This window comes from Magnolia sinica, chromosome 10 (genome assembly GCF_029962835.1).
Source record: "Magnolia sinica isolate HGM2019 chromosome 10, MsV1, whole genome shotgun sequence".
NCBI lineage: Eukaryota > Viridiplantae > Streptophyta > Magnoliopsida > Magnoliales > Magnoliaceae > Magnolia > Magnolia sinica.
In genome coordinates, this window is record NC_080582.1 from 82,502,888 (window position 1) to 82,522,073 (window position 19,186).

The 19,186-nt window shown below is 43.0% G+C and overlaps 1 protein-coding gene across 1 annotated transcript; it reads right to left on the bottom strand.

Moving 5' to 3' along the window:
• Positions 1–17,322: 17,322 nt before the first annotated feature.
• Positions 17,323–17,846, bottom strand: LOC131217173 (histone H4). Its single transcript, XM_058211969.1, has one exon. The coding sequence runs from the start codon at positions 17,789–17,791 to the stop codon at positions 17,480–17,482; it is 312 nt and encodes a 103-aa protein (XP_058067952.1). The 5' UTR covers positions 17,792–17,846; the 3' UTR covers positions 17,323–17,479.
• Positions 17,847–19,186: the final 1,340 nt, after the last annotated feature.

Consider the following 19,186-nt stretch of genomic DNA (forward strand, 5'->3'; position numbering starts at 1 on the left):
ATCCACAACGTTCATCCATATTTCAAGATCATTTTGGAACATTATCCAAGCAAAAAAAATCATATCCAAAGAGCAACTGGACCACACCACAAAGAGCAGCAAAAAATTGATTTTCACCGTGGAAACTTTTGTAGGGCCCACCATAACATTTATTTTCCATCCAATCTATTCATAATGTCACAAAGACCTGGATGAAGAGGAAAAACAAATTTTGTAATGATCCAAAACTTCTGGGACCCCTAAAAGGGTTTTAATGGTAGACGTTCAATCTTCCACTGCCTTTTATAGTGTGGTCCACTTGATAGTTAAATCTATCTTATTTTTCTTCCCAAGCGTTAGTACGAGTTCTCCAAATAGATGGATGGTTTGGATATAACACATACCTCATAAAAAGACCCACAAAGGCGGTAGGGATTACAACAGGGGAAAAAAAGCCTGGTATCTATGGCTACGAATTATAACCGTAGAGATAACCGCAACCAATGCTTTTTCAATATGTCCTCTACTATGCATCGAAGGTCTTTCGATAAGTACTTCGATATATCAAATGTCTTTCGATTAATCGAAAAAGGTCCAAAATTGTCCAGCAACTTTACATAAAAAATCCTGTAATTTTCGATTAATCGAAGTGTATTCGATATGTATTGAAGATATAGCTACAGATTATAGCCGTAGCCATAACTGCAATCCGTAAAAGTCTATGCAAATTTTTTTATTTTTTTATTTTTTATTTTTTACATGGAGAACTTTATTCTACCTACAATTTTCTCTAATACATATTTATATAAATATGTATATATAAGCATATAAAAAAAAATTCTCTCTTTTTTTCATTTATTTCTCTATTCATTTAACAAGAATATCTTCTAAACCAAAATTAGTTACTTGATGTACCCTATATGATTTTGGGGTAGGAGAAGATACTTTAGCCAACTAACCTAGTTATTTTCCAAGATTCCATCAGGTCGATGGTTGAAAATCCATTTCATTCACTTTGTGGTCAATTTCAATCAGTTTGTGGTCATTTCCATGCATTTCACCGTCAATTCCCTCCACTTCACGGACAATTCCATGCATTTCACGGTCATCCCAAACTATTCCGTGTTGATTCACGGTCATTTCGAGGCATTTCACGGTCAATTCCCTTCACTTCACGGTCATTTGCATGCATTTCACGGTCAATTCGCATCAATTCATGATCATTCCCATGCACTTCACGGTCATCCCAAACTATTCCGTGTTGATTCACGATCGTTTCGAGGCATTTCGCGGTCAATTCCCTTCACTTCACGATCATTTGCATGCATGAATTGACTGCGAAATGCCTCAAACAACCGTGAATCAACACTAATTGTTTGGATGACCGTGAAGTGCATGGGAATGATCATGGTTTGAAAGTGAATTGCCGCGAAATGCATGCAAATGACCGTAAAGTGAAGGGAATTGACCGCGAAATGCCTCAAACGACCGTGAATCAACACGGAATTGTTTGGGACGATCATGAAGGGCATGGGAGTGATCATGGTTTGAAGCGAATTGACTGCGAAAGGGATGCAAAGCAACGTGAAGTGAAGGGAATTGACCGAAATGCCTCAAACGACCGTGAATCAACACGGAATTGTTTGGGACGCACGTGAAATGCATGGGAATGATCATGGTTTGAAGCGATCGCCGCGAAATGCATGCAAATGATCGTGAAGTGAAGGGAATTGACACCGAAATGCCTCAAACGACCGTGAATCAACACGAAATTGTTTGGGACGATCGTGAAATGCATGGGAGTGATCATGGTTTGAAGCGAATTGCGAAATGCATGCAAATGACCGTGAAGTGAAGGGAATTGCCGGAAGTGCCTCAAACGATTGTGAATCAACACAGAATTATTTGGGACGCAGTGAAGTGCATGGGAATGATCATGGTTTGAAGCGATTTGACCGCGAAATGCATGCAACTGACCATGAAGTGAAGCGAATTGACCGCGAAATGCCTCGAAACGACCGTGAATCAACACGGAATTGTTTGGGATGACCGTGAAATGCATGGGAATGATCATGGTTTGAAGCGATTTGACCGCGAAATGCATGCAAATGACCGTGAAGTGAAGGGAATTGACCGTGAAATGCCTCAAACGACCGTAAATCAACACGAAATTGTTTGGGATGACCATGAAATGCATGGGAATGATCATGATTTGAAGCGATTTGACCGAAAATGCATGTAAATGATCGTGAAGTGAAGGGAATTGACCGCGAAATGCCTCAAACGATCGTGAATCAACACGGAATTGTTTGGGATGACCTCAAAATGCATGGGAATGATCGATTTGGCCGCGAAATGCATGCAAATGACCATGGAGTGAAGGGAATTGACCGCGAAATGCCTCAAAACGACCGTGAATCAACACGAAATTGTTTGGGACGACCGTGAAATGCATGGGAATGATCATGGTTTGAAGCGATTTGAGCGCGAAATGCATGCAAATGACCGTGAAGTGAGGGGAATTGACTGCGAAATGCCTCGAAACGACCGTGAATCAACACGGAATTGTTTGGGATGACCGTGAAATGCATGGGAATGATCATGGTTTGAAGCGATTTGACCGCGAAATGCATGCAAATGACCGTGAAGTGAAGGGAATTGACCGCGAAATGCCTCGAAACGACCGTGAAATGCATGGGAATGATCATGGTTTGAAGCGATTTGACCGCGAAATGCATGCAAATGACCGTGAAGTGAAGGAAATTGACCGCGAAATGCCTCGAAACGACCGTGAATCAACACGGAATTGTTTGGGATGACCGCGAAATGCATGGGAATGATCATGGTTTGAAGCGATTTGACGGCGAAATGCATGCAAATGACCGTGAAGTGAAGGGAATTGACCGCGAAATGCCTCGAAACGACCGTGAATCAACACGGAATTGTTTGGAATGACCGCGAAATGCATGGGAATGATCATGGTTTGAAGCGATTTGACCGCGAAATGCATGCAAATGACCGTAAAGTGAAGGGAATTGACCGCGAAATGCCTCGAAACGACCGTGAATCAACACGGAATTGTTTGGGATGACCGTGAAATGTATGGGAATGATCATGGTTTGAAGCGATTTGACCGCGAAATGCATGCAAATGACCGTGCAACTTAAGAGACTAGAAGAAGCACACTATGAACACAACTTGGATAACATTGAGTGTGTACCGACATGGGTGTGTACTAATAAGGTCACCTTAAAAAGTAAAACAAATATATATATAATAAAATAAAAAATACATAAGAAAAAAAAACGGAAAAATTACACTTCGATATATCGAATAGAACACGATATATCGAAACTCTTCGATATAATCGAAACCTAATCGATTAATGGTAGAGTAAGTTATCGATTATATCGAAATCTAGTCGATATAATAGTAGTAAGTCATCTTTACAACCGACCGATATATCGACTATTATTCGATTGATCGAAAATGGTCACAAACTGTCCAGCGACAAAATGCTTTTTAAATTGTATTATCAATATAATCGAGTAGATGTCGATATATCGGGTATCGATATATCGACTAGATTTCAATATATCGAAAATTGTCAGAAAATGTCCAACGTCGAACTGCTTTTTTAGTGCAATTATCGATTATATCTCCGATATTTTAATATATCGAAGTAATTATATATCGAGTAAATATCGATATATAAAAAATGTACCTCAATGGTCCAGCAACGAACTGCTCTTCTTTTTCATATTGCATGTGGAGGAGGTGGGCCACCATTCGCTGATCGAGAAGCTCGATTTAAATGAAGAAGGGGGAGGAGATGGTGATGGAATCGAGGGTATGTTGTTGTATGGGTCAATTGAGAATGATTGTCCATCATTATCTGGTAAAGAATCTCTATTGATCGAAATGCTCAAAGAAGGATATGATAATGGACTGGAGGATGTGATATTGCATCGGTCAATAGAGAAATCATCAGGTAAAGGATTTGAAGTGGAAGTGGACCACCATCCACCGATCGAAAGGATTAATTTGCATGAACAAGGGGTATGAGATGATGACAAACGCGAGGATATATCATTTGATGAGTCAATAGAGAGAGGGCCAGTTTCATCATCTGGTGGAGGATCTGAAGTGAAGGAGGTGGGCCACCATCTTAAAATTGAGGATATCTATTTGCATGAAGGGGGAGAAGGAGATTGTAGTGATTTAGAGGGTGTGTTATTCCATGGGTCGATAGAGAACGAACCACTATCATCATCTCAAAAAGTATTTGAAGCGGAGGGAAGCCACCATCCACCAATCAAGGGTCTTGATTTACATGAAGGGGCAGAAGGAAATGGTAATGCACTGGAGGGTATGTTACTCTATGGATTCATAGATAAAGGGCCGCCATCATCTTCTGGTGAAGGATTCCAAGTGGCGGAGGTTCCCTACCATCTGCCTAGCAAGGAACCCGGTTTACATACAGATGGGGGTACAAGAGATGTCAATGGGCGAGAGAGTGCATCATTCAATACATCAAATGGGAAAGGATCCCAACCGTTGCCTAGTACAGGAAGTGAAGTTGACAAGGTGGGCCATCATCAGCAGATCGAAGAACTTGGGTCACATTTAGCAACCACAAACGGTGTGGTAGCACAGCCAAGGAAATGTTCCCAATCTGACCAACAAAGGCATTGGATGACAGGAGGTAGTCGATCACAGGAATTGACCGTGAAATGCATGGAATTGTCCATGAAGTGAAGGGAATTGACCGTGAAATGCATGGAATTGTCCGTGAAGTGGAGGGAATTGACGGTGAAATGCATGGAAATGACCGTGAAGTGAAGGGAATTGACCGTGAAATGCATGGAAATGACCGTGAAGTGAAGTGGAATCGTCGGAATTGACCATACATTGCATGGAAATGAGCGTGAAATGATATAGTAATTGATTGAAATACTTGAAAGAGAAGAGCCCAGTGTATATTCTCTCAGGTCAGACTAAGCGTTTGCTAGGGTGATGCCGTTGAAACCAATATCGATATCTGTACAATTATTCTATAATCTTAAGAGAATAGGGGGAACGATCACCACCTACAACCGGTGGTACGTCACAGCCTAGTTTCTGCCTTCAGAAATTTGTATGTGCATATGTATCTCGGTTGCAGGTGATCAGTCCTCCAAAAATAAAGAGAATTGATCGCAAAATGCATGCAAATGACCGTGAAGTGAGGGGAATTGACCGCGAAATGCCTCAAAACGACCGTGAATCAACACAGAATTGTTTGGGATGACCGCAAAATGCATGGGAATGATCATGGTTTGAAGTGATTTGAGCGCGAAATGCATGCAAATGACCGTGAAGTGAAGGGAATTGACTGCGAAATGCCTCGAAACGACCATGAATCAACACGGAATTGTTTGGGATGACCGCGAAATGCATGGGAATGATCATGGTTTGAAGCGTTTGACCACGAAATGCATGCAAATGACCGTGAAGTGAAGGGAATTGACCGCGAAATGCCTCGAAACGACTTGAAATGCATGGGAATGATCATGGTTTGAAGCGATTTGAGCGCGAAATGCATGCAAATGACCGTGAAGTGAAGGGAATTGACCTCAAAATGCCTCGAAATGACCGTGAATCAACACGAAATTGTTTGAGATGACGGTGAAATGCATGGGAATGATCATGGTTTGAAGCGATTTGACCGCGAAATGCATGCAAATGACCGTGAAGTGAAGGGAATTGACCGCGAAATGCCTCGAAACGACCGTAAATCAACACGGAATTGTTTGGAATGACCGTGAAATGCATGGGAATGATCATGGTTTGAAGCGAATTAACCACGAAATGCATGCAAATGACCGTGAAGTGAAGGGAATTGACCGCGAAATGCCTCGAAACGACCGTGAATCAACACGGAATTGTTTGGGATGACCGCAAAATGCATGGGAATGATCATGGTTTGAAGCGATTTGAGCGCGAAATGCATGCAAATGACCATGAAGTGAAGGGAATTGACCGCGAAATGCCTCGAAACGACCGTGAATCAACACGGAATTGTTTGGGATGACCGTGAAATGCATGGGAATGATCATGGTTTAAAGCGATTTGACCGCGAAATGCATGCAAATGACCGTGAAGTGAGGGGAATTGACCGCGAAATGCCTCGAAACGACCGTGAATCAACACGGAATTGTTTGGGATGACCATGAAATGCATGGGAATGATCATGGTTTGAAGCGATTTGACCGCGAAATGCATGCAAATGACCGTGAAGTGAAGGGAATTGACCGCGAAATGCCTCGAAACGACCGTGAATCAACACGGAATTGTTTTGGATGACCGCGAAATGCATGGGAATGATCATGGTTTGAAGCGATTTGAGCGCGAAATGCATGCAAATGACCGTGAAGTGAAGGGAATTGACCGCGAAATGCCTCGAAACGACCGTGAATCAACACGGAATTGTTTGGGATGACCGCGAAATGCATGGGAATGATCATGGTTTGAAGCGATTTGATCGCGAAATGCATGCAAATGACCGTGAAGTGAAGAGAATTGACCGCGAAATGCCTCGAAACGACCGTGAATCAACACGGAATTGTTTGGGATGACCGTGAAATGCATGGGAATGATCATGGTTTGAAGCGAATTGAGCACGAAATGCATGCAAATGACCGTGAAGTGAAGGGAATTGACCACGAAATGCCTCGAAACAACCGTGAATCAACACGGAATTGTTTGAGATGACCGCGAAATGCATGGGAATGATCATGGTTTGAAGCGATTTGATCGCAAAATGCATGCAAATGACCTTGAAGTGAAGAGAGCCGCGAAATGCCTCGAAACGACCGTGAATCAACACGGAATTGTTTGGGATGTCCGTGAAATGCATGGAATTGATCGCAAAGTAAATGAAATGAATGAAATTGACCGCGAACTGATTGAAATTGACCGCGAAGTGAATGAAATGGATTTTCGACCATAGATCTAATGGAATCTTGAAAAATAACCAGGTTGGTTGGCTAAAGTAGCTTCTCCTACCCCAAAATCATATAGGGTACGTCAAGTAACTAATTTTGGTTTAGGAGATATTCTTGTTAAATGAATAAAGAAATAAATGAAAAAAAGAGAGAACAAAATTTTTATATGCTTACATATACATATTTATATAAATATGTATTAGAGAAAATTGAAGGTAAAATAAATTTATCCATGTAAAAAAATAAAAAATAAAAAAAAATTCATAAACCGGCACAAACTACAGTTATGGCTACGGTTATAATCCGTAGCTATTGGTCATATCATCTTCGATACATATCGAATGCTCTTCGATATGTATCGAAAATTGCAAGCTTTTTGAGGCAAACTTGCTGGACAGTTCTGGACCTTTTTCGATTAATCGAAAGAGCTTCGATACATATAAAAGGACATATCGAAGCGGCAAGGGCTACGACTATGGCTACGGTTATAATCCGTAGCTATAGAAAACACCGTAGCCATAAGTTCCTGGCCTATTTATTTATTATTATTTTATTTTTTACTTTTGTAATCCTCACCGCTTTTTGTGGATCCTATGATGAGGTATGTGTTATATCCAAACCGTCCATATATTGGACGAACTCGTATTAAGGCTTGAGACGAAAAATGAGACAGATCTAGCTATCAAGTGGACCACACCGTAAAAGGCTGTGGAGGATTGAACTTCTACCATTGAAAACCTTCCAGGGGTCACAGAAGTTTTGGATCATTATGAATTTTTTTTTCCCTCTTCATCCAGGCTTTTGTGACCTTATGAATAGATTGGATGGAAAATAAATGTTATGGTGGGCCCTACAAAATTTTTAACGGTGAAAATCAATTTTCACCGTTGCTCTTTGTGGTGTGGTCCAGTTGATCTTTGGATATGATTTTTTTTTTTTTTGATAATGCTCCCAAATGATCTCGAAATATGGATGAACGTTGTGGATATAATAAATACGTAACTGGGGGGCCCATGTAACTTTGATATCTTTTGAACCGTTCGTACAACTCGGAGTTCGAGGAGTGTCAGCGCTCGTCTTCGAGCACCACCGATCCGTTGACGGAACAAGCAGGGGCATTTTCGACCTTTGGCAAGACATCCGTACAGCTGGGGCGTATTCTCGCAAGGGAAAATGAGGTGGGCTTGGTCTCCTAAATGGGCCATAAATGGGTCGTACAGTCGTAAATTTCTATAACAATAGCGTATAACATTTAATCTCTTATAAAAATAATAATAATAATCTGTCTTTTCAAAATGATTCTTAAAACTTCCACCAAATTAAAAACATATAATAAGAGTCAAGTGAAGCTTATAATAACTGAAAACAAGTATAATCTGAACATTATAATACTAAAACTTTATAGGTAGGATCCAAATCATTTTACTTAGGATTCAACTCAAATCAGGACTACCAGGATTTTTGACAATTTTTGTTTAAATGATAAACATTTCTCTCTATTATTTTTGTTGTTAGGCTTATTGGGTTTCGCATCTACCTCATTTTTATCTAGTGCCCTAAATTAAGTTGGAAAAAATGAAGAGATAAGCCAAAATTCTTCGAAATGTCTGGGTGGACCCACCTAACTTCTGATTGCAGTAACTTTATGCATATTCCCAGATAGCAGGCAAGTGGTCGCTTAGGTGGGGCCCACTTTGATGCTTGTGAGTTATTCCCTCTCAGCCGAGTAAAGATTTTGTTAACTAACCTTTGATAAGTTGCGCCGGCATTCTTCAAACCAAATGGCATCACTCGGTAACAATAAAGGCCTTTGTCGGTGACAAAGGTAGTTTTTGATTTATCTGCTTGATGCATTACAATTTGATTATGCATCCATGAAGCTAAGGAGCTCATGTCCGGCGGTACTGTCTACTAGCTGGTCTATCCTCAGAAGCGGAAAGCTATCCTTCATTTAAGTCGGTATAGTCAATACAGACTCGCCACTTTCCGTTGGATTTCTTTACAAGCACGACATTCGCGACCCATTCTGGATAGTGTATTTCTTCTATGAAATTACCCTAGAGGAGTTTGTTGACTTCTTTTTCAATGATGGCGTATCGTTCAGGGCCGAGCGGTCGTCGCTTCTGTCGGATCGGTCGATACGACGGATCGACATTGAGTCGGTGAGTCACCACAGAGGGGTCGATCCCGGGCATATCTTCATGACTCCAGGCAAATACGTCGGCGTACCTACGGAGCAGGGCTATCAGCTTTTCTTTCAAAGGGGACTGCAGAGACGAGCCAATTCGTACCGTTTTGGATCCATCTGTCTCGACCAAGGGGACCGAGACAAGATCTTCGATCGGCTGTCCTCGTTCATAATTCTCGCCCCGAGGGTCCAATGATTCGATCGTTAATATGTTGGTCAGACTTTTGTCGGCGGCTCCTTTTACAGCTATCATGTAACATCGCCTCGCATCTTACTGGTCTCCTTTGACAATTTCGACTCCCGACTCGGTCGGAAATTTCATTGAAAGATGGTATGTGGATACCACGGCCTAGAGGAGACTCAATGAAGGTCGGCCGAGTATTGCGTTGTATACTGAGGGTTGATCGACGACCAGGAAGTCAACCATCATCGTCGTCTGATGTGGGGCACTACCAGCAGTGAGTGGTAATGAGACAGTCCCTTCGGGCAGTACTTGTCCTCCGGAAAAACCGATCAACGGGGTCCGAACTGGGCGTAACGTGGATCGTTCGATCCCCATTTTGTCGAACGCCGGAGTAAACAACACGTCCGCAGATGATCCCATATCGACGAGTATTCAGAACACTTTTCGGTTAGCGATCGCCAGGGTGACGATCAACGCATCATCGTGGGGGTGATGGATACCTCGGGCGTCTTCCTCAGTGAACGATATGCAATATCTTTCCCTTTTTTTCTCCTTTGGTGGCCGATCTATAATCATGAGCTCGGACTGAGGCTGACTAAGTTTTCTTGCATGATTCCTTCGTGCATTGTTTGAGTCGCCCCCACCTTGTGGACCGCCGATAATCATCCGGATTTCTTCCATAGGCTGACTCTCGGTCGGGCGTGCCTCAGCTGCCCCAGCTTTAACCATATGTTCTCTGAGTCGGCCGTCTTTGATGAGTCGTTCGATCTCTTCTTTTAGGTGACGGCAATCACTTGTGTTATGCCCGTGATCACGGTGATAATGGCAGTATTTATCCTTGTCCCGCCGATTAGGATTACTCCTGAGCTTACTGGGCCAGTTAACAAAGCCTTCGTTTTTTATTTCCATCAATACCTCTTCCCGAGTCTTGTTCAGGGGAGTATATGTGGAAAATCTTCGATCCGGCCGTTTGCCTGACCTTCGCTCATCACGCGCTTGATCATCCTTGCGTTTCCTTCCTCCGGCCGAGTCGGCTTCCTTTTTGGCCGACTCTTTGGCCAAAGTTTTAGTTTCACGCAGGATTCGCGCTTCCTCGGCATTCGCATACTTATCCGACCGTGCCATAAATTCTGCCAGAGTATCGGGCGGAGTTTTGTCTAGAGATGCCAAGAATGGCTTATCTCTAACTCCTTGCATGAGCGCATTGAGAGCCGTTTCTTCTGAATGTTTCCGAACTGAAGGGATTCGAAATTAAAACGCTTGATATAATCTTTGCATAGCTCTCCCGCTTTTGAACTACGTTATTCGGATGTGCGGGGCTTCAATTTCTTCTTTCCGCCGATGAAGTTGGTGAGGAAGGCGTCGCTCAGCAACGAATGAACTGATGGACTTTGGTTTCAATTGTTTGAACCACATCGAGCTACATCGGTCAATGTAAGAGAAAAGGCCCGACACATTCCGCATCCGAGGCATCGTGGAGCTCCATATAGGTTATGAAGCATTCAATATGCTCGGTTGGGTCGGTCTTGCCAGGTGAAAGGAGTGATTTGAGGTAATCGAAACCTCTCGGGAACCGGTCATTACAGAGTCCACAAAGGGGGACGCCTTCGCTTCGGACCGGTTGAATATACATTCCGGCCGTGCTTCATGTCCGCCATCTCTTTCGCCATCTCTTCCCGCACTTCTCTTTTAAAATTTTGAATATCGGATTTCCAAGGTTCACTTCTCTGCCGTGCCTTCCATGGATGGGCGATTGCGCCTTCTTCGCTCTATCTCGTATCGAAGATCGGTAGGGAAGCGTTGGTTGACTGCGCTGGAGATGGTTCCGATCCGCCTTGGGGTTGGCTCGGCCGAAAAGATCGGCGCGGAAGGTTGAGGATCAACCGCCGTAGTTGGTACGTCTGTCTCCCCTTGAGGATCTTTGGAGCGGTGCATTTGTTCTTAATACATTCGTTCCAAAGATCTGCTTCATCATATTCATATCGACGGATTTCTTGAACCTCCTTATCCAACCGTCCATCGTCGCGACCCGCTGATTGTTGCTTGTCCTGGTCGCTCCTCGTTGGCGGTTGTTAGGTGGGTTATGGGCTGCGGGGACTGGACCCACCGGCCCTTCAATCTCATTCAAATCTTCCTCTGGGACCGTCCTTCTAGTCATTACCATTGAAATCAATATAGAGATATGAGATGGCTTTTTTGTACGGCTTCCCACAGACGGCGCCAAGCTGTTGATGAAAATATCCGGTTCGTCCTCTTAGACCTTCGTATACCTGCACAGAGAGAGGACAAAGGAGACCCTAGCTTGAGCAGGGGACCCTCCGATGCCAAAGTCGGGCAATGCTGGGTCTAAGTGTATTGAGGAGTTTTTAGAGAGAATTCTTTTCTTACCTCTCAAGGTGACAGGGGTCCCTCTTTTATAGCTGCTGGGGCATTTAATCGCACGAGAATTCTCTTCCTGATATTGTGCGCGGGATCTTCTCCTGGTATCACGGAGATAGGATCGTGCCCATCTCGAGCCTTCATCCGATCCCGTGAGCTTCGGGGTCGGAGATCTTATCCCAAGATATCCGGGATGAGGCTTGATCTTGCGATGGTCGATCTGGTAAGGTGGTCCGCCCGACGCATGCCCGGAATGCTGATGAGTCGTCCGAACCGACTCAACCTTTGTTTCGGTTTAGCGAGTCATGCCTCGAATTTGACACATCCTTTGGTGACCCGAGGCATTAAGTCCGAGTCTGCGGACTTGCATTTTTTGTCCCCAACAGGTTGAACAGTTCTAACCTCTAATTAATGGTTGCTAATTGCTATCTTCTTGAATTTCGACCCACGAATATTTTGATTTCAGCCGTCCAATACGCGCCAACCAATCGGAATGAAACGAGTGTAAGGTTTGATCTATAGTCTATCTTAACTGGGAGTCACAATTTGGACGGTTTAATTTGAGTTACTTATGTGGCATATATATAATTCCTAAATACCTGCGTATCAACCATTCGACTCCTTCAGAGTATCAAAATTTTATATGTGTACAGCTCAGGATTCATGGTCGTGATTCAATGCACGTGAGAGCATGAACATCATTCAATACATGTGAGGACATGTTTAGATGATCCAAACCGTTTATGAATGATCTTGCCATGGATGGTAAGACAATCTGAAATCCCTCACGTTAAAATTTACAACATTTCCTTCTAAAATGGACGGTAACCACAAGGTCATTTTGTGGGCCATTGACTGAATGGTTAGAATCTTCCAAACATAATGATATTCTAGGCAGCACCCATCACCTGTGTATCTCACCAGATCAACGGTCTGGATCGCGGAAATCTGGGCCCCACACGTACGGATTCATGCCCATGAATAAACCATGCCATTTGCTGATGAGCAGGACGTGTGACGTGGACCCCACCCTTTGCGTGATAGCAATGGCGTATTGTTGGTTAGCCCATGTCCTCTCCTGTAAGTCTTCTTAAGCTCTTCTAGAAGGGGACGGAACAGCTTTGCTAGGCCCTAAAGCGTGCGGAAGGCACACCATCCACCACACGTGCTGGGGCGGCTGATAATTGCAAGATCCAAGCCGTCAGATGTTTCTGGCCATGAAAATGATCTCGCCCCAAAAAGTATATTGATCCATTGATCATGTGGGCCATAATGTTATAGTCACGTGGACGGCTCCACATGTTTATTTTATAATTATGGCCGGCCTGATTAATGTACCGATCTGATTCTTGGGCCAAAGCATCACAGTGGGGCCAGATGATGGATGCTTTGGATCTAGCACCTACATTTACAATAGATAACGCGAGGAGCGGACGGCTGGGATTTTACCCGCCTATTTGCATGTAGCCCCCACCATGCTTATTACTAGGGAGCCCGTACATCAAAGGCTACGCGGGACCCACCCTGAGGACTTTATCATATCATAATGGACGCGGATTGCGTCCGATCCCTGGTCGGACATTTGTGTGTGGGGCCCACCGTGATGTATCTGTTTATCCATGCCGTCCATCCCTTTTCTATGATCATATTAAGGTATGGGCTAAAAAATGAGTCGGAACCAAAGCTTTAGTGGACCACACCAGATATTGAATATTACTTTCCATTTAATGCAACTTGCGGTTGATGCTTCGTGCATTGAATGAGCTTTTAATACAACCAAGTTTACTATTTGGTGTGGTCCGCTAGAGCTTTGGATCTGCTTCATTTTTTGGCCCACACCTTGATATGATCTTAGAAAAGGGATGGACGGCATAGATACAAAAATACATCACGGTGGGTTCCCATACAAATCTAGCTCGACACTTCAAAGAAGACCAAAGGTCCGACGCAATCTGCATCCATAATAACCACTCAGTACACCTGTTCACCGGCTCATACGAGAATATCATTCGAAAAACGTGGCAGGTCAGAAGCTCGACTGGGCCACAAGGTCAAAATCTAGCTCTCTCTAGAGGTACCAGCATCGGGAGAGAATTAAGTGTAGGGTCCACCTTAACGTATTTATAGTATATCCACACCGTCCATCCGTCTTGCCAGCTCATTTAAGGGTACAAGCCCAAAATTTAAGCAGATACAAGTCGCAGGTGAAACACACTATAGGAAACAGTGATAATTGAATGTGCTATTAAAAAACTTCATAGGCCTCAACGTATAATTTTTATTTGCAATCCAACTTATTGGCAAGGTCACACTGACCTGGACGAATGAAAAAATAACTCTCGATCTAAAACTTTTGTAGGTCATTGAAAGTTTTTTTTAATGGTCAATCACCATTGTTTCTTATATTAAGATCCACTTGAGATTGATCTTCTTCCATTTTTGTCTCATATCTTAAAATGATCCGAAAAAATGGATGGACAGTGTGGATATATTACACATACATCAAGGTGAGTCCCACAGTCACGGCCGCATTGTTGGGTAGGGCAGGTCCCCACCTAATCTTGTATTTTGAGCTACCTTTTTCAACTAGCACAAAAAACATGGATGGAAGCTTCTGTGGGAGACTTCCTGGAAAAGTAAGGAAACATCAAGGGTCCATTTCTTCTTCTTTTTCTAATTTAATAATTAAAGTAATGTAAGTGATTTTGATTATTAATTAATTCATAGTGACAAGAGGCTAATTGGCACTTGTGATGCACGAAGGGAAACTCGGATCCCAGCCGACTTCCAACAGTCAAAAGCTAGGTGGGATCCATCATGATGCTAGTGAGAAATCTATTATATTCATCCTTTTTGCCGGCTGACTTAGGGTAAGGGATCAAAACTTAAGTGGATCCAAAACTCAAGTGGACCACTTGATAAAAACAATGGGAACTGAAAGCACACGTGAAATATTACTAATGTCATGAAAGTTTCGTATCAAGCTAATATTTTTTATGTTCTACCCAGGAGTGCGGACTGGTGAAACTGATAAACTAAATCGGAACTGACCAGACCGCACTATTTGACCTGGTTCTAAAGCGCACCAGTTTTGGTTTCAATTTCGAAAATCAAAGAACCAGTTAGTTCAGTTTGATTCTTAATTTGGAGTTTAGTAAAACTGAACCGAATCATGAACTAAACCTCAGATCTGAACCTAGAACCAGACCCCTCATTCAATAAATTTTTAAATTTTAAATTTTTTTTAAATATAAAAAGTTAAAAAGGCAAAAAAAAAAAAAAATCTTTATCTTTTTTTATTCTCCTCCTCTTCCACTGCCTTTATCTATCTCTCAAGAACTGTGCATTTGGACTTAATTATATATAATAATTTAAAAAAAACCATGCAAATAGGCTGGATTATAAAAAGCCCATAACCATAGAATTGAATTAGAACCAAACCATTTTTTAAGGTCCAGTTCTGTTTTGGTTCTAGGGTGCAAACAGTCTAGGTCCAGTTCCAGTTCTGGTTTTGCTGGAACCATTGGGAACAGTCCAGTTTTACTCCAAAACTGGACTAAACCCATCCAAACCATGTGCAACCCTAGTTTTAGCTCATCCTTAATGAGTTTGGATGGCATTTAGACACCAGGATGGACATTAGAAAGGTTTCAATAGTAGGCATTTTTCTCATCACTTTTTTTTTGGTATGTGGCTTACTTGAGTTTTTCATTCACCTTAAATTTTTAGCTCAGGAGCTGGTGAAACAGATGAATAGGGTGAATTTCTCACAAATATGATAGTTTCCATAGCAACAACCAGCAGCAACTTGCCAACCTTTTTAATTGTCAATTTAAATAGCCTGATTATTCTATTGATGTAACTATAGCAATGCAGCTGATAATTTAACTGTTTTCGAGTATATCATCAAGATGCCGTGTGTACAATGGTACAATGCATTAGTAGCACAGCAACACCGTTGCATAACACAATAAAATTATATACTTCAAATACCTTCGAATTCACATTACCAAATAACTTTTGAATTCAGAATGACTCGAAAACACTCAAATCCATGCTGCCCAACAACCCCAAAGCCTATTTTAAAATTAAAGCTTGAAATCCAGGCTTGGATCGGCTGAATCAATTTGGGACTTGCCTAGGCTAAATCAGCCCAACTCACCACAATGAGATGTAAGTCATGGGATCAAATATAGGGCCGTCAATGGGCAGGGCCAAGGTTGATCAAAACCCAGGCCAGGTCCACAACGGGCCAAAACAAACATGCCTGAAAAAATCTGGGTGGTGTCATTTTTTTGTGAAACATGTCAGCTTTTGGTTGGGATTGGGCCTGACTAACAGGCTCCAAAATAAGCCCTAGCCCAAGATGGGTATTAATGGGCTTAAATTTAAATTATGCATAACTTGTGGGCCTAATACCCAGCCCAAGCCTTAGAGAAAGTGCGCCATTTTTAAAAGCTTGATAGGCTAGCCCTGCTCACTGATGGTGCTTATCCTTCAACGGCCCAGATTGACCCATCAGATTGCAGGTTTGGGTTCATATCTACTGTAGAAGTCCAAATCTATTTGGTCTTACTACGGACTTTTCAACTATGGTTGGACCCAAGCCTATTCTATTAGAATTTGGAATCCCAATCCAATTTAGAGCTACCATATGGACCGTCCAAACTAATTCAATCCATCTTCACGAGTGCTAAACATGGCACGTGGGTGATATGAGGACCACCCATCAAGTTGGCCCACCGTCAGCATGACCTTCCCAACATTATCTATATCTCCACCATCCCCACCAAAGCTACTAAATATGAAGGGCTGATGTGAAAGCTGGATCGATGACTCGGCCGAGTATCAACGAAGCTGACTCGGAGACAATCGTGTCAGATACGGTTCAACTGCGAGTCAATGTTGAGAATTCGCCCGTGATCAGAGCCGTGGCAATGTCAGTCATAGCAATGGTCCAGAAGGTGGACGCGTATGGTCAACACATGGACCCGCGGACCCAATAAGGGGTCGAGCTTGGCCCCATTAATCAAACCAGATTCACTTGGGCTGACTCTGACCTATAGCAATAGATCACAGCCGTTCAATTGCTCCCTACAGAAACTAGTTTAAAGAACCCCCAATAAAAACAGAAAAATTAACGGCTGGGATCAGTGCAACCTACAAATCAACTTGCACTAAAAACAGGCGAATGGATTGTTGACACGTGACCACTACCCAATGACACGCAATGGCATCCTTTCACCAAGTGGGCCACACCCCCAAAATGCCTGGCTGCCAAATATCACATGATCTACCCCTCAAAAGCCCCAATCCAGATGTGGTTAGATATTCGACCTAAAAAGCATGGGTCCACCATATCTCAAAATACAGACCCTTCACATCAATCAGAACCATCCATACCAAACAATATCAATACTGGCCCACGAATAACATCCACAATCCAACTCATCTATTCAGTGAGAGCAAACACAAAACCCTAACCCTAATTGCCAGATCCATCATGCAAACCCATCCGCACTAATCCTACATCAATGGCGCATGTAGCAAAAGGAAGAAGAAAACAATTAAAAAAACATAAAATATTAAATCAAATCAGCCAGAAATTCATCGAAAATGAAACTTTCTTCATTCACGTATCATGATCATCTGAAATCAACATCCAAATCCCTAACCCTAAAAGCCCTATTTCCAAACACAAAAAAGACTAAAATACCCCAACAGATTGTCTACAATTCCCCAAAGAGAAGAAGAATCGAAACCCTAACCACCAAAGCCGTACAGGGTCCTGCCCTGGCGCTTGAGGGCGTAGACGACATCCATGGCAGTAACAGTCTTCCGGCGAGCGTGCTCGGTGTAGGTGACAGCATCACGGATGACATTCTCAAGGAAGATCTTGAGGACACCTCTCGTCTCCTCGTAGATCAGACCGCTGATTCTCTTGACCCCACCACGACGAGCGAGACGACGGATTGCAGGCTTCGTAATTCCTTGGATGTTGTCTCTCAGCACTTTCCTGTGCCTCTTCGCTCCTCCCTTTCCCAATCCCTTCCCTCCTTTCCCTCTTCCTGACATTTTCTTTCCTCTCTCTCTCTCGTGTTTTTTCTTTTGTTTTCGTTTGGTGGGATTCGGATGTTTGAGGGGAGATGTATTTATAAGTTTTTGAACGGGGGAGTGTAGGAATGCAGATCAGCCGTTGGATTGGGCGTCGATCCGTGTAGTGGTTTTGAGGTTTGTTTTGGTGCGTTCGATTGTGGAATGGAGGATTTCTATTGGTTGGCGGTTGTATAAGCGGATCGAGGCTTGGGTTAGGGTTGTGCTTGAGTGCAGTTGGTACGGGCGACTCGTGCGAGGGGAGCTTAGAGAAGTGACACGTGGAATATGGACAGCACGGGATACGTGCTAGATGTTCGAGCCAGTGGTGAGGTGGGAACGGTTTGGAACTTGCGTTGTATGATGAATCAGGCCAGTGCATAAAACGAAATGGACCGTTGGGGAAGTGTGTCCAACTGATGGGTGGACTAGCATGATCGAGGTTGGCCCGACCTGTTTCACAGCCCTGATTTCACGCGTGTGCCTAGGGACGTGGATTGGGTACTACCCCGTCCGTCCAGGGAGGGGATTAGGTGAGACCCCGGATCTGCCCAAGTGGGTGGGACACCTGACTGTGGGGCTCACAGTGATGTATGTGCCTTAAATCCACACCGTCCAACCATTTTGAAAGCTCATTTTAGGGCATGATCCCAAAAATGAAGCTGACTCAAATCTTAGGTGAACCACACCACAGGAAACAGTCGTGATTGAATCTAAACCATTAAAAATTTCATGATCACAAACAACCCATATGAATAGACCACACAAATATCATATTGATCCAAAGCTTTTGCAGCCCACGACAAGTTTTTAATAACCAATCACCGCTATTTTCTGTACTATGGTCCTTGTAGGATTTAGAACTACTTCATTTTTTTATCATACCCTAAGATGAGCTTTCAATAGTAATGGATGGCACGGATGTAGTCACATACATCACAGCCGCCCCACAGTCAGGTCCCACCCACCTCGGCGAATCCTCAGTCCCACCTAAATCGCTTCCGCCCGTCCATCCAACAGGAGGGGCTAAACCGTCCATCCATTGCACCGTATCATTTTAGGGTACAAGTCTAAAATTGGGGTAGTTCAAGGACTCAAGAGGACCAGACAGTCCGTGGCAAGGGCCGATAGGATACCAAGATCTAAATAGAGATGCATGGTCATGTTAAGGGCTTTGTGGAGCCCATCTTAACCTATATTTTTAATCCATGCTGACTATCTATTTTAACAAATTATTTTAGGTCATGAGCAAAAAAAAAGAAAGTTGATGGAAGGTTTAAGTGGACCATATCACAACAAGCAGTGGAGATTGAATTCTTACCATTGAAAACATTTTAGTGCCCATTCGTGATATTTATTTGCCATCTAACCTGATCA